The sequence below is a fragment of the Palaemon carinicauda genome, chromosome 44 (genome assembly GCF_036898095.1).
Source record: "Palaemon carinicauda isolate YSFRI2023 chromosome 44, ASM3689809v2, whole genome shotgun sequence".
NCBI classification, from domain to species: Eukaryota; Metazoa; Arthropoda; class Malacostraca; order Decapoda; family Palaemonidae; genus Palaemon; species Palaemon carinicauda.
Genome location: NC_090768.1, coordinates 38,032,529 through 38,049,789, shown reverse-complemented (window position 1 = coordinate 38,049,789; position 17,261 = coordinate 38,032,529). Strand labels below are relative to the sequence as shown.

Here is a 17,261-nt window from a genome sequence, read left to right as displayed (position 1 = left end):
AATTACTGATGCACTTCTCGATTGACGATAAATAGCTGACTTGGAAACATTTCTTCATAGGTAGGGAACGCTTTCAACTGATTTATTTGCTTTATATCATGGTCTAAATACGATTAGACCTTGCTCTATATAACGGGTAATCCGTAACGTCATTATCAAAACAATTATTATGTACATTACTTGGAGGTTAAATTTACAGTTTTTTTTTATATATAATTAATTTTTTTTTTTTTTAGAATGAAATGGTTGTTACGAGACTGGGCCCAGTTGCGATGGTTACGACTGGGCTCAGAAACTTTGGTTAAGAGACTGGGCCCAGAAACGGTGGTTACGTGACTGTGGCCCGAAACGGCGGTTACGAAGCTGGGCCCAGAAACGGTGGTTATGAAGCTGGGCCCAGAAACGGTGGTTACGAAGCTGGGCACAGAAACGGTGGTTACGAAGCTGGGCCCAGAAACGGTGGTTACGAAGCTGGGCACAGAAACGGTGGTTAAGAGACTGGGCCCAGAAACGGTGGTTACGTGACTGTGGTCCGAAACGGCAGTTACGAAGCTGGGCCCAGAAACGGTGGTTATGAAGCTGGGCCCAGAAACGGTGGTTACGAAGCTGGGCACAGAAACGGTGGTTACGAAGCTGGGCCCAGAAACGGTGGTTACGAAGCTGGGCACAGAAACGGTGGTTAAGAGACTGGGCCCAGAAACGGTGGTTACGTGACTGTGGCCCGAAACGGCGGTTACGAAGCTGGGCCCAGAAACGGTGGTTATGAAGCTGGGCCCAGAAACGGTGGTTATGAAGCTGGGCACAGAAACGGTGGTTACAAGGCTAGGCCCAGAAACGGTGATTACGAAGCTGGGCCCAGAAACGGTGGTTATGAAGCTGGGCACAGAAACGGTGGTTACGAAGCTGGGCACAGAAACGGTGGTTACAAGGCTAGGCCCAGAAACGGTGATTAGGAAGCTGGGCCTAGAAACGGTGGTTATGAAGCTGGGCCCAGAAACGGTGGTTATGAAGCTGGGCACAGAAACGGTGGTTACAAGGCTAGGCCCAGAAACGGTGATTACGAAGCTGGGCCTAGAAACGGTGGTTATGAAGCTGGGCACAGAAACGGTGGTTACGTGACTGTGGCCCGAAACGGCGGTTACGAAGCTGGGCCCAGAAACGGTGGTTATGAAGCTGGGCCCAGAAACGGTGGTTATGAAGCTGGGCACAGAAACGGTGATTACGAAGCTGGGCCTAGAAACGGTGGTTATGAAGCTGGGCACAGAAACGGTGGTTATGAAGCTGGGCACAGAAACGGTGGTTACGAAGCTGGGCCTAGAAACGGTGGTTATGAAGCTGGGCCCAGAAACGGTGGTTATGAAGCTGGGCACAGAAACGGTGATTACGAAGCTGGGCCTAGAAACGGTGGTTATGAAGCTGGGCCCAGAAACGGTGGTTATGAAGCTGGGCACAGAAACGGTGGTTATGAAGCTGGGCCCAGAAACGGTGGTTATGAAGCTGGGCACAGAAACGGTGGTTACGAAGCTGGGCCCAGAAACGGTGGTTACAAGGCTAGGCCCAGAAACGGTGGTTACGTGACTGTGGCCCGAAACGGCGGTTACGAAGCTGGGCCCAGAAACGGTGGTTATGAAGCTGGGCCCAGAAACGGTGGTTATGAAGCTGGGCACAGAAACGGTGATTACGAAGCTGGGCCTAGAAACGGTGGTTATGAAGCTGGGCACAGAAACGGTGGTTACGAAGCTGGGCCCAGAAACGGTGGTTATGAAGCTGGGCCCAGAAACGGTGGTTATGAAGCTGGGCACAGAAACGGTGGTTACGAAGCTGGGCCCAGAAACGGTGGTTAAGAAGCTGGGCCCAGAAACGGTGGTTATGAAGCTGGGCACAGAAACGGTGGTTACAAGGCTAGGCCCAGAAACGGTGATTACGAAGCTGGGCCCAGAAACGGTGGTTATGAAGCTGGGCACAGAAACGGTGGTTACAAGGCTAGGCCCAGAAACGGTGATTACGAAGCTGGGCCCAGAAACGGTGGTTATGAAGCTGGGCACAGAAACGGTGGTTATGAAGCTGGGCCCAGAAACGGTGGTTATGAGACTGGGCCCAGAAATGGTGGTTATGTGGCTGTGGCCAGAAACGGTGGTTACGAAGCTGGGCCCAGAAACGGTGGTTACGAAGCTGGGCACAGAAACGGTGGTTAAGAGACTGGGCCCAGAAACGGTGGTTACGTGACTGTGGCCCGAAACGGCGGTTACGAAGCTGGGCCCAGAAACGGTGGTTATGAAGCTGGGCCCAGAAACGGTGGTTATGAAGCTGGGCACAGAAACGGTGGTTACAAGGCTAGGCCCAGAAACGGTGATTACGAAGCTGGGCCCAGAAACGGTGGTTATGAAGCTGGGCACAGAAACGGTGGTTACGAAGCTGGGCACAGAAATGGTGGTTACAAGGCTAGGCCCAGAAACGGTGATTACGAAGCTGGGCCCAGAAACGGTGGTTATGAAGCTGGGCACAGAAACGGTGGTTATGAAGCTGGGCCCAGAAACGGTGGTTATGTGGCTGTGGCCAGAAACGGTGGTTACGAAGCTGGGCCCAGAAACGGTGGTTGCAAGGCTAGGCCCAGAAACGGTGATTACGAGACTGGGCCCAGAAATGGTGATTACAAGACTGGGTCCAGAAACGGTGGTTACAAGGTTAGGCCAAGAAACGGTGGTTACAAGGCTAGGCCCAGAAACGGTGGTAACAAGACTGGGCCCAAAAACGGTGGTTACAAGGCTAGGCCCAGAAACGGTGATTACAAGACTGGGCCCAGAAATGGTGGTTACAAGGCTAGACCCAGAAACGGTGATTATAAGACTGGGCCCAGAAACGGTGGTTACAAGGCTAGGCCCAGAAACGGTGATTACAAGACTGGGCCCAGAAATGGTGGTTATGAGACTGGGCCCAGAAATGGTGGTTATGAGAATGGGCCCAGAATCGGTAGTTACGAGACTAGACCTAGAAACAGTGGTTACAAGACTGGCCCAGAAACGGTGGTTACCAGACTAGGCCCAGAAATGGTGGTTACCAGACTGGGCCCAGAAATGGTGGTTACCAGACCAGACCAAGAAATGGTGGTCAACAGACTAGGCAAAGAATCGGTGATTACCAGACTGGGACCAGAAACGGTGGTTCCCAGACTGAGCCCAGAAACAGTAGCTACTGGTCTGGGCCCAGAAACGGTGGTTACCAGACTGGGCCCAGAAACAGTGGTTATGAGAGTAGGCTCAGATATGTTGGTTACTAGACTGGGCCCAGAAATGGTGGTTACCAGACTGGTCCCAGAAACAGTGTTTACTAGACTGGGTCCAGAAACAGTGGTTACCCAAATGGGCCCAGAAACGGTGATAACCAATCTGGGTCCAGAAATGACGGTTAACAATCTGGGTCCAGAAACGGTGGTTACCAAACTGGCCCCAGAAACAATGGTTACAAGACAGGGCCCAGAAATTATTCTTACTATTTGCTAAGTTACAACCCTAGTCAGAAAAGTAGCATGCTATAAGACCAAGGGCTACAATAAGGAAAATAGCCCAGTGAGTAAAGGAAATGAGGAAATAAATAAAATACAAGAGAAATAATTAACAATTAAAATATATTTTAAGAAACAGTAACATTAAAATAAATCTTTTAAATAAACTATAAAAAACTAAAAAAAAAACAAGAGGAAGAGAAATAAGATAGAATAGTGTTCCCGAGTGTACCCTTAATCAAGAGAACTCTACCCCAAGACAGTGGAAGATCATGGTACAGAGGTTATGCCACTACCCAAGACTATAGAACAATGGTTTGATTTTGGAGTGTCCTTTCCTAAAAGAGCTGCTTACCATATCTAAAGAGTCTTTTCTACCCTTACCAAGAGGAAAGTAGCCACTGAACAATTACATTGCAGTCGTTAATCTCTTTAGCGAAGAAGAATTGTTTGGTGATCTGTGTTATCAGGTGTATGAGCACAGAGGAGAATATTTAAAGAATAGGCCAGACTATTCGGTGTATGTGTAGGAGAAGGGAAAAAGAGTCGTAACCAGAGAGAAGGATCCAGTGCAGTACTGTCCGGCAAATTAAAGGACCCATAACTATCTCGTGGTAGTAGCTCAACAGGTGGCTGGTGCCATGGCCAACCAACTACCCTAAAATGGTGGTTACGAGACTGGGCCCAGAAACCTGGTTATGATACTAGGCCTAGAAAAGGTGGTTACGAGACTGGGCCCAGAAACAGTGGTTACAAGATTGGTCCCAGGAACGGTGGTTACCAGACTGGGGCTAAAAACTGGGGTTATATTACTGGGCCAGAAACGGTGGTTACCAAACTAGGGTCAGAAACGGTGGTTGGAAAAATGGACCCAGAAATGGTGGTTAATAACGGTAGTTACAAGACTGAGCCCTAAAACGGTGGTTACGAGACTGGGCCCAGAAAGGTGGGTATGAAAATGGGTCTAAAAAAGATGGCTACGAGACTGGGCCCAGAAAGGTGGGTATGAGACTGGGCCTAGAAAAAGTGGTTACGAGACTGGGCCCAGAAACGGTGGCTACGAGTGGGCCCAGAAATCGTGGTTATGGGCCCAGAAATCGTGGTTACGAGACTAACCGACAAACGGTTATGAGACTGACCGACAAACAGTTACGTGACTGACCGACAAACAATTACGAGACAGACGATAACGAGACTATCCGACAAATGGTTACAAGACAAATAGTTACGTGACTGACCGACAAACAGCTATGAGACAAACAGTTAAGAGACAAACGGTTATGCAGTACGTATATACTGCATAACCGTTTGTACCATTAAAGCAATGATGCTTAAAATAAGGAATATAAACGACGTGGAGAATTGTATGGAGGTAAATAGAAACTAATCAATGAATAAAACGAAGAAAAATGTTATTAAAGCAGTAAAAGTGAAAAAAAGCACAAAGTAAAGGTACCGAGAGAAACCCAGGATTGTTAGCGGAAAAAAACAGTTTTAGAGAATTCGTTACTTAATGAAGAAAAAGAAAAAAATACTCTATTGTCACTTCTATATAGCTTTCATAAATTAATATTCAAACATTAATACATTGAAATGCTTTCAAATGGCTATGGAATCATAAGAATGTATTAATCTGTATCTGTCTGTATAAGTCTAACCTATTACAAATTATTTGACGAATAGGTCACAAGGCTTATTATTATTATTATTATTATTATTATTATTATTATTATTATTATTATTATTATTACTAGCCAAGCTACAATCCTAGTTGGAAAAGCAGGATGCTATAAGCCCAAGGGCTCCAACAGGGAAAAATAGCCCAGTGAGGAAAGGAAATAAGGAAATAAATAAATGATGAGAATAGATTAACAATAAATCAATCTAAAAACAGTGACAATAAACAGATATATCCTATATAAACTATTAACAACGCCAAAAACAGATGTGTCATATGTAAACTATAAAAAGACTCATGTCAGCCTGGTCAACATAAAAACATTTGCTCCAACTTTGAACTTTTGAAGTTCTACTGATTCAACTACCCGATTAGGAAGATCATTCCACAACTTGGTGAAAGCTGGAATAAAACTTCTAGAATACTGTGTAGTATTGAGCCTCATGATGGAGAAGGCCTGGCTGAAGCTGTAATGCATGAATACCCGGAGAAAAGCAAGGATTGAATATGAAGTATGGTTCGACATACATAACGCTAAAAAAAGAGAAAAAATGAAATATTTAAGATTCCTCTTACAGTAATAAGTATCTTAGTGATTTCGAAGCTTGTAGACATTAAAAATTAAATAGAATTTTACCATGAAAACAGTAAGCATTATGGAAAACATTCGAGATAACTATACAAATACTGAAAATGAAGCCAGTCTATGAACCAAATCACAGTTGATTTAAGTAAATCTTATCTCAAAAATAACATTGAAGAATGACTATCGCGAAAATAATTTTTCTTAGCTTTAAAACAATATATATGTTATCAATATCATAATATGACTATCAATGTTATTTACTTTGCAAAAATTATGGCTCATATGATTATTTTCCACTGTTCCTAGATTAGGAGCAATGAAATGGCATTTGTGAAAATATAATAGTCTACTATAGTACATCAACCTCTCCCTTATAGAAAACGAATTTATATATTATGGGTGACTACACAATACGTTCAAAGGCTACTATTATCCTTTTTACGGACAATAAACCGGAAAAACATTAAATGTTACTTATTATGTATATTGTGATTAGGCTATAAACTAAGCGTCTAATACAGTGTGCACAATGGCATGTCAACAAGAACCGGTTATGCGACCTAAATATATAGATAAAGATCAGAAAAAAAGATACTTCACGTAAAAATTCTCATAAAGAGATGGGGTTTTATTATAGTTACGGACGGGAAAAGCTTTTCTGATTAAAAAAAATCAGATATTCTATTATAGTTATGGCAATCAGGAGTTTGTAGGGCGTGTGCAATAACTACAAATTAGTTTGAAAATATATTAGATGTAGGATAACTTCCTTATACACATAAGAAAAAAATAGAAATAGATAAATTACGAAAACAAATTGAATCTATTTCCAGACAGTTATAAGTGCACTGAAATATTTTACAATTTTGCAATGTTTTTTGGCGAAAAGCGACAAAAATCCCTTTCAAATTAAGAGACCCATGGATTCACAAGACGTAGTCGAAGGGTTCGACCTTAGGCCATGATGACGATAAATATCAGTTAAATCATGAAATCTAATATTCTTAGCGCATGCATGAAAGTAATTTTATCATACTTATTACATAATTAAGTATCTCTAATTAGAGAAAAGACAAAATCAGAAGTGGTTATCTAATATTGTGGTTAGAATTATGAACTTTGTTTTTCGAGGTGACACGAAGCTGTTCCGCGTAACCCATTATGAAAACAGTAAAGTCAGAATGTGTATAACCAATGATGGCAAAGCCCGTGCAAAGATGCAGACAGGTTAGTGCCGATAGATAAATCGCCTGACTTTTACTGATGCAAGAATGTCAACTAAGAGGGCGAAGACTGGAATGATACCACTCCTTGTGTAATTCCTGTTGAAATTAAAAGTTAGATGTTGCAATCCAATGATAATGGTGTGACAGAGTGGCGGTCCAAAGATTCAAAGGCTTAAAGGCCACTCACGAATGACAGAGGCAAGGGAGAGTGACAATGCCCTAGCTAGCAGGGCAAAGAACTAGAGACTGATCGTATTTACATATTAGCGCGCAAGCCCCTTCTCCACTTAAGCTAGGACCAGGGAGGGCCAGACAATGGCTGCTGATGACTCAACAGGTATACCTATAGGCTCCCCCAAACCCCGCCCACCCCTTCCTTAGCTCACAAGGATGGTGAGATTGAAAACACAAAAGAACCTATCACGTTTGAGCGGGATTCGAACCCCTGTCTGGCAGATGCCAGGCAGGGACGTTTCCAATAGGCCATCAAAACCCTGGATTAAAAATTTCAAATGAATGGGTAAGGGCAATGACTGTTCATTTGTAGGAAGGTAAAGGTGATGGGACCAAATGTAATTTTTAAAAGGGAATTCTATTACTAAGTTTACAAAGTTAGGTAAGCTTTGATTTTGATCGAGCAAGTAAACAAGCGACAGAAGGATTGGTAGGGGAAGAATAGAATAAGTTTCGGAAAAGACCAGAGTACGTGGATTAAGTGTTAAGAAAGAGCTATGTGAGAAGATGGGTCATAAATTAAAAAAAAAAAAAAAAAAAAAAATACGTGGCTTATATGAGCGTAGAAAAAGCTTATAACAGAAGATAGTCAAATAGTTTGAAACTCTTTCCAAGAAGAAAGAGCTGAAGTTGAAAGTTAATGTGAACAGCAGTATGAATATGAGGATAAATAGAAAGCAGATATAGCAACAAATTTTTCTATTTGAAAAGATGATTTTGGCAAATGTAATCGCGCTGGACGTATGAAAGAAAATCAACCTACAAACTAGGTAAAGCAAAAAATGTAGCAGGATGTTTGCAAAGGACTGGAAAGACTATGAGTGCAAAATGAAAATGAATGTAAAGAGTGGGTATCAAATATGAATGAATGAAAAAGGTAATATTCAGGAACTATGATTTCTAATACGGGATCTTTAGAATTTGAGTTGAATGAAAGATTGAAAAAAAAAATACATATCAAACAATAGCTAGGTTAAGTAGAATTTGGAAACTAAATTGCCTGACATTACATATAAAAATCAGGCAATATATCAGTTTAGTGAGATCGGTGTTACTGTATGGACATAAGTCGTGGTATGACAATGAAACAATATCCAACAGATTTTGTGGATTTGAGAACAAAGCCCCCAGATGAATATTGGGAGTTAAATGGCAGGACAGGATTAGAAATGAGACTATAAGAGATTACTCGAGTGCCATATGTGGACAAGATCATTATGAGATATAGATGGAGACGGTTTGGGCATGCTCTTCGCACTCACCAAATGTTCAGCTGGGCTCCACAAGGCACTAGAAGAGTTGGAAGACCAAGGCCTACATGGTTGAGGACTATGAAGCGCGAAGTAGGAGATGATGAATGGAGAAGCATTGAATTAAAAGCTCAAGATAGAGACGACTGGCGAAATCTAACCGAGGCCCTTTACGTCAATAGGCGAAGGAGGAAATGATGATGATGATATATATATATATATATATATATATATATATATATATATATATATATATACACAGTATATATATATATATATATATATATATATATATATATATATATATATATATATATATATATATATATATATATATATATATATATATTACATTGCTCTGCACTCTATCGATGTCCAAAAGCAAGTGGAAATGGGATTTGAAAATAAATAAATGCCATCCGATCCTAAGCAACAATTATGGTCCGTTGCTATAAAAGTTTACAAAAAATCCTTTCTTCAGAAAGCTTCGCTAAACTCTTATAAAGGACTTTTGCACTTCACTTAAAGCAAGAGAGCCTGTGGGTAAGATCTCTGAAAATAATCTAATCAAGAGGACAAAACGAACCATTTCATGTCTAATCTGATTTTCATGATCCTAAATTAAAACTCTTTCAGGTATTTTTTTTTCGTTACACTTAGATGGAATTTCCTCTTCATAATAATGTTACGTCATATTGTAGATCCTAATCACGAATTCCTTAAACGCAGTAGAAAAAAAAAATTGAAAATTAAACGCAGTAGAAATTGTCAAAAAAAACAAAAAATTGACAATTAAACGCAGTAGAAATTGTCAAAAAAAAAAAAATGAAAATTAAACGCAGTAGAAATTGTCAAAAAAAAAAATAAAAAAGTAGAATTTATAATTCCTTAAACGCAGTAGATATTGCACACACACACAACACACACACACACACACACATACACACACACACACACACAAAAAAAGGTGGAAATTATATTTTCAAAACGTAACCGAAAAACAACAGCTAAAAAGAATGGCATTATCATTTTATTTTCAAAACGTAAATTTTTTAGCCTTGTTGCTTGGAGAAAGAGAATTGCGATTTTTTACATTTGACTTTCCACTTTTCTTTTTTCCTACCTTTTCTTTTTTAATTTACTGACTGAAGTAAGAGAACTAGAAAAAATATACTGTCTATTCCTCCGGCGAAAATGAAAATAAATAACATACTTGTTAAATATTTATTTCAATGTTGTTACTCTTTTTGAAATATTTCATTTTTCCTTGCATCTTTTCCTCACAGGGCTATTTTCCCTGTTGGGGTCACTGGGCTTATAGCATCCTGCTTTTCCAATTTGGGTTGTAGCTTAGCAAGTAATAATAATAATGATAATAACAACAACAACAACAACAACAACAACAACAATAATAATAATAATAATAATAATAATAATAATAATAACAATAATAAACTGGCAACGCTTTAGAACAGGGAAAAATATAGATTGATCAAACTGTTTGATTCTGAAGCTCACGATCTTCACCCAAATTAAAAGACAATGGTAACCTAAACATACAAAATGGTAAGGGAAATTTAGATGGCATATTGCCAAGCAGATTTCAAGAACAATGACCAAAACAAAGCCGTAAAAACTGATGAAATGGAAAGAAAATTTGAGATAGATTAAAAATCATCGTGGCTTCTATGATATACTATAGTACATTTCTTTTAGCGAGGCATATTTGCACCGACTCGAACGGTGCCCTTTTAGCTCGGAAAAGTTTCATGATCGCTGATTGGTTAGAATTATCTTGTCCAACCAATCAGCGATCAGGAAACATTTCCGAGCTAAAAGAGCACCCGCTGCGAGTCGGTGCAAATATGCCTCGCTAAAAGAAATTTACTATAGGCGCTTTAGGCTATACCAAGGTCTATATCTGGACCGTGGGCTATACGGAAGGGTTGCGTAAAAAGACTCTATATAAACATCGCTTACCAGGTAAAAGAAACTTATAAACTTCCCTTAAACTTTTAAGTTATCTGATACTTTTTTTTGAGGGAAAATTCTAAACTTATAAATTTCACTTAAACTTCTAAGCTATTTAACGATACTTTTTTTGTAAGGAAAAACTATTTTCACGCTTAAATACCACGAGATCTAGAAGCATGTACACTTACACAAACGTACACGCATAGAGAAATAACTCCTTATAATCTATTGATGCAAAATCGAGCTGTGTTTGTTTATATATATATATATATATATATATATATATATATATATATATATATATATATATATATATATATATATACAGTATATATATATATATATATATATATATATATATATATATTTTAATTTTACAAAACTGAAGGACGTCTTAATTAATACTCATAATGAAAATTTTATCCGTAACAGAGGCATTCATTACTATGAACGCAGAGAAAAAATATCCCAAATAACTTGACCAAATTTTGGGAAAAAATCATTTACTCGTATGAACCTTAAATCGAAGAAGGCAAAACATGATTGACAACCTCTCAATTTGTACTATGAATGACATGGGATAATTAAGGAAAGCCTATATTCTTTTCTATGTTGTGTTTACAACATTAATTTACCAAACTATAACACTAGTATCTTTATAATAGAAACTAAAAATGCTAATTCATACGGAATAAAAAATAATGTATGACTAAATATCAGTATTAACGATGTCAGAGAGGCATTGTTTATATATATAATTTGAGGGGAAGGGGTAAACAATAAAATGACTATAAACATACAACTGACCTTGGGGAAGTGACAAACAACAAATAAAAAGGACTATAAACATAAAACTGACCTTGGGGAAGTGACAAAGAACCAAAAAGAGGACTATAAACATAAAACTGACCTTGGGGAAGGAACAAACAGCAAAAGGACAATAAACATACAACTGACCTTGGGAAAGGGACAAACAACAAAAGGACTATAAACATACAACTGACCTTGGGGAAGTGACAAACATCCAAATAAGGACTACAAACATACAACTGACCTTGGGGAAGGGACGCACAATAAACGGACTATAAACTTACAATAGACCATGGGGAAGCAACAAACAACAAAAGGACTGTAAACATACAACTGACCTTGGGGAAGGGGCAAAAAAACAAAAGAAAATAAACAAAACTGACCTTGGGGAAGGGACAAACAATAAAAGGATAATAAACATACAACTAACCTTGGGGAAGTAACAAAAAACAAAAGGACTGTAAACATACAACTGACCTTGGGGAAGGGGCAAACAACAAAAGAAAATAAACAAAACTGACCTTGGGGAAGGGACAAACAATAAAAGGATAATAAACATACAACTAACCTTGGGGAAGTAACAAACAACAAAAGGACTGTAAACATACAACTGACTTTGGGGAAGGGACAAACAGCAAAAGGACAATAAACATATAACTGACCTTGGGAAAGGGGCAAACAGCAAAAGGACTATAAACATACAACTGACCTTGGGGAAGTGACAAACATCCAAATAAGGACTACAAACATACAACTGACCTTGGGGAAGGGACGCACAATAAACGGACTATAAACTTACAATGGACCATGGGGAAACAACAAACAACAAAAGGACTGTAAACTTACAACTGACCTTGGGGATGGGGAAAACAATAAAAGGAAAATAAACATAAAACTGACCTTGGGGAAGGGACAAACAATAAAAGGATAATAAACATACAACTAACCTTGGGGAAGTAACAAACCACAAAAGGACTGTAAACATACAACTGACCTTGGGGAAGGGGCAAACAACAAAAGGATTGTAAACATACAGAGTACAACTGACCTTGGGGAAATGATAAACAACAAAAAGGACTGTAAACATACAACTGACTTTGCGGAAGGGACAAACAACAAAAGGACTATAAACATACGACTGATCTTCAGGGTCATATGTTAAAGTAAGACCAGAAAAGTTAAAAAAAAAAAGGGAGTGAATAGATAAACATATTATAACATCAATTTTAAACAGCAAGATTAAAAAAGTGAAACAAAAATGGCTTGGTAGCTAGTGCTCTCTTACCTGTTGCTAACAGACATGGATGAGGATACGTAACAAATTTCCTTTGGAAAAAAAACTATATATTTCATGCATTACAGATATTCAAACTTACTGATGAAGGAAAAAAGGAAACGGACAGAGGATAAAAATAAGAATTTCATGACTCGATTCAAAATAAGAAGGGGGACGTCGCGTCGGAGACTGCGACAGGGTAAACAGGATGGGGGAGCGAGGGGTGAAGAAGACGATATTGACTTGATGGAGGGGACGATGGGTACAGATTAAATGAAAGGGAGGGGTGGAGGGGGAGGAGGAGGGGTGGAGTGAGTGGGTGTGTTTCTTGGGAGGGGAGGGGTGCGTGCTGAAAAGTGGATGAAGCTGCGGCGAATGGCAAGAAGGGCTTTCTAGGAAAAGCCCCCGACGTCGGTCAGGGGAGAGAGAGAGAGAGAGAGAGAGAGAGAGAGAGAGAGAGGGGCTCTTGAAAGAAGCGATCACAGTACAAATCGTCGTAGGAAAGTCTCGTTGTTTTCAACATATCATTCCTCATTAATTTTTAAAACTTATTTTATAATGAGGATAGAAAACATCCTGAGAGAGAGAGAGAGAGAGAGAGAGAGAGAGAGAGAGAGAGAGAGAGAGAGAGAGAGAGAGAGAGTAAGAAGGATTTCAAAACCTCACTATTCCAAAATTGAACTTTCATTGTATACAATGAAATACAGTGAAATGCAATGAAGTTAAAACCTGAACAGAGCAAACAGCAAAAAAACTCTTAATCATAAGTTTTGAAATGACTCCAAAAACGCAAAAAAAATATATCATAAAACTGATAATTGAAGTAAATCTCACCTTTATCATTTGCGTCAGGGAGATGATTAGAATTAAGTAATGACCTAACATGAGGATATGGACTCAGAGTATTATTATTATTATTATTATTATTATTATTATTATTATTATTATTATTATTATCATTACTTGATAACCCTAGTTGGAAAAACAAGATGCTATAAGCCCAAGGGCTCCAACGGGGAAATAGCTCAGTAAGGAAAGGAAATAAGGAAATGAATAAACTTTAAAAGAAGTAATTAACAATTGAAATAGCATACTTGAATAAAAAATTTAAATTTCATTAACTAATTTACTACATTGATCAACTTAATTAATACTCACATACCTTTGAGAGACTATTTTCATTATAAACAATGCCCAGATGATCTCTCTCTCTCTCTCTCTCTCTCTCTCTCTCTCTCTCTCTCTCTCTCTCTCTCTCTCTCTCTCTCTCTCAAACAAAGCTTTTCTTAATCATTCTTGAAAGTAGAAGCGTCAGTGAGCGTAAACTTTGAAAATGATCATCATCATCATCATCTCCTCCTACGCCTATTGACGCAAAGGGCCTCGGTTAGATTTCGCCAATGATACATCCTAAGAATCCACACTATCTCCACATTATCTAATCCATTTAGGCTTTGGTTTTTCCTAACATTTCCAGTCTTTACCATAATCATTACCATCCTCATTATTTTTATCATTACAATTATAATTATCATAATTATTAAATCCCTAACTGTAAGCCTAGTTGGAAAAGCAAAGCGCTACCCTGTTAAGAATTTGCAGTAAAAAAAGGGTAAAAATCCTGGAATAATTGTAGCCAGGCATTTATCGTCTTAAAACGGATATATTGACGTAAAGGAGTGTTAATATAGTTACCAATCCGTAAAAGATATTAACAAAGTAGGGTAAAAATTACGGTCGCATGTATTATACTGAAATGCGGGTGAGAATAGTATATTTTTACGGATAATTTCTGATTAAAATTAATTTTTTTTTCTTTTTTTTTTTAACAGTGTACAAGCCCAAGTGCCCAAGTTCTGAATAAAAAAACGGGATAAATTAAGACAAAATAAAACTGGGGTGTGAAGAACAAACTTTTTCATTTAAGACAAATAAAGTATCGTAAATATGATATCAGGCAAACGGTGAAATAAGACTAATGCCAGTCTGCTAAACAAAATAACAGTTGTACCAAGTTTGAATTTCTAAGTTCCATCGATTCATCTACATAGTTGAAAATAAAACTTCTGGAATACTGAGTAGTATTAACATCATTAAAGAAAACATAAACATAAAATTGTTAGAATTATATGCAAATATAGTATCACATGGTGGAAAATATAATCAAGGAAGACGTGATTCAGCGAATGATCAAAATTAGAAAAAAAAATGGCAACACATTAAGCTAATTGAACGACATTGCGTCCTAGATTAATATCAAGAACAGGGACAAGGAATTTAATTGGCCACAAAACTTTCTCCAGAAATCTAAGTGTAGTGTCAGATGCTGAAAACCAAACAGATAATGAAAACATGTTCTCAGATCTGACAGGTCTCGAAAAAAAACTTGAAAGACTTTCCCTAGTATGCACATTTTTTTGTGCAACTGAAGAGGTACTGGATATGGTTTTCAAAAGTGAGTTTACAATCAACAGTGACACTTTGAATTCTATATAAATCTTAAATAGATGAAACTGTTTTCTAACCGTTTTCTTTCTAGGGAAAATAAGGTGCGAGATTATTTAGTGAACTCCTGAGTAAAAAATAAAATAAAATACACTGCTTAAATTCTTCAGCTATACATTCCAACTCGGTAAATAAAAAGAAGTTTCACATATTGTTTGTTTTTATTCTATTTTAATTTCCTTTTTGATTCCCTTTACGTTTGTGTCACACGAATGAGATTTTCAACATCTTTCGGCAAATCAAACCTATACTTTACTTAGTTCAGCAAATCTCTTTTATTCATATAAATGTGCATTCAAAATAGAAAATTTCTGTTACGACGATACTTTCTAAGCAAGATCAGGAATATTTCAATTTCTGTCACCAGAAAAATTAGTCTAATGAATCTATTAAATGAATAAGACATCAGATTATTATTATTATTATTATTATTATTATTATTATTATTATTATTATTATTGCTATCTAAACTACAACCCAAATTGGAAAGCAAGATGCTATAAGTCCAAAGGCTCTAACAGATAGAAATATAGCCCAATGAGGAAATGAAATAAGGAAATAAACAAACGATCTGAAAAATAATGAACAATTAAAATAAAATATCTTATAAACAGTAACAGAGTGAGTTTACATTATCCCAATCCAACATAAAAGAGCAAAGTTTATCCCAAGGTTAAAACCAGTATTATATACAATCTAAGATTTAACTAAAAAAGGTTACAGCATACCTTAACCACCAGTTGCAAGCGGTTATAAGTCATGATGAGGTCCGACGACAGAGCGATTGAGTCAATAAGGAATGATGATTTTTTTTTTAATAAGGAATGATTTTTTCTTAATAAGGATGATGATTTTTTTTCAATAAGAAATGATGATTTTTTTTTTCAATAAGGAATGATGATTTTTTTTTAATAAGGAATGATGATTTTTTTTTAATAAGGAATGATGATTTATTTTTTAATAAAGAATGATGATTTTTTAAATAAGGAATGATGATTTTTTTTAATAAGGAATGATGATTTTTTTAAAATAAGGAGTGATGATTTTTTTTCTTTAAATAAGGAATGATGATTTTTTTTAATAAGGAATGATGATATTTTTTTTTAATAAGGAATGATTTTTTTTTTAAATAAGGACTGATTTTTTTTGGCTATACAATAGGAAAAGGCTTTTCCGTCTGAATATCGCGACGTTTCTCTGAATTTCCAGAGAGGATGAATCTTTTGCGATAAATCTATCGACGCTTTCCGCTCTGTACAGTAGAAAAAAAGACTGTAGTAGCTTTTGTGTTCGTTTTGTTTTTCATAGTTGACAAGAAAATACGTGGATACTATTCTTTCGAAACACGAACATTTCATATTTTGTCTGATATATTCAACACGAACGAAATATCATGGTTGAGCTTACATACAAGAATTATTGAAGTGATGTCACTTTGAAAGCAAGAAATTTGGAAAATGAAAATAATTAAGCGATTACACACAAAAACAAATGTTGAAATGTTCTCAGTTTGAAAACAAGAAATTTGAAAAAAATGAAATAATTAAGTGATCCTACAGTAATATAAATAAATAGCTTAAAATATACTTATCAACCGCCACAATCACACGTCCTCAACATGTTTTAATTGCAGTTTTGGTTTAAGAAATAAAATGAAAAAAAAAAAAAAAAAAAAAAAAAAAAAAAAAAAAAAAAAAAAAGATTAAGAACGACACTACATACCATTGACTTATGCACTAAAGTTGAACAGTTATTCGATGCTAAGCATCATTATATTTTTTTTTATTTTTGTAATGTGGAAAATTTATATTTCTACGCTTAGCCTACTCATTTCAGTGTTACTTTTTCGTTTATAATACTTTTTCTGACGAAATGTGTATCAAAATCTACTTTCTTTTACTTCTTTACTAAAAAACAGATATAGTAAGACTAAGACCGATTAAAAACTCTTTCTGCATTAGCTTAATGACAAATACCCTTTAGAAACTGACGGAAATCAGGTATATGACCTCTAAGTACCACTTAATTTAAGTTTATCATAATTACCCAACACAATGATAAACCTAAACCAAAAAGAAAAAAGCAAAAAGAAATAGGCCTTATACATTTCCTGCGATCTCTTTTTATCGATATTGTGTATTTACATATTTCACACTTCACCAATTTTTTTCAAAACATTAAAAACTTTTACTTCTCCTTTACAGTCAAAATTTTATACTT

At 37.0% G+C, this 17,261-nt stretch overlaps 1 protein-coding gene across 1 annotated transcript; it reads left to right on the top strand.

The window, feature by feature from the left end:
* Positions 1-384: 384 nt before the first annotated feature.
* LOC137634381 (uncharacterized) lies at positions 385-1,844 on the top strand. Its single transcript, XM_068366777.1, has 3 exons — positions 385-521; positions 698-907; positions 995-1,844. The coding sequence occupies exons 1-3, from the start codon at positions 385-387 to the stop codon at positions 1,842-1,844; spliced, it is 1,197 nt and encodes a 398-aa protein (XP_068222878.1).
* Positions 1,845-17,261: the final 15,417 nt, after the last annotated feature.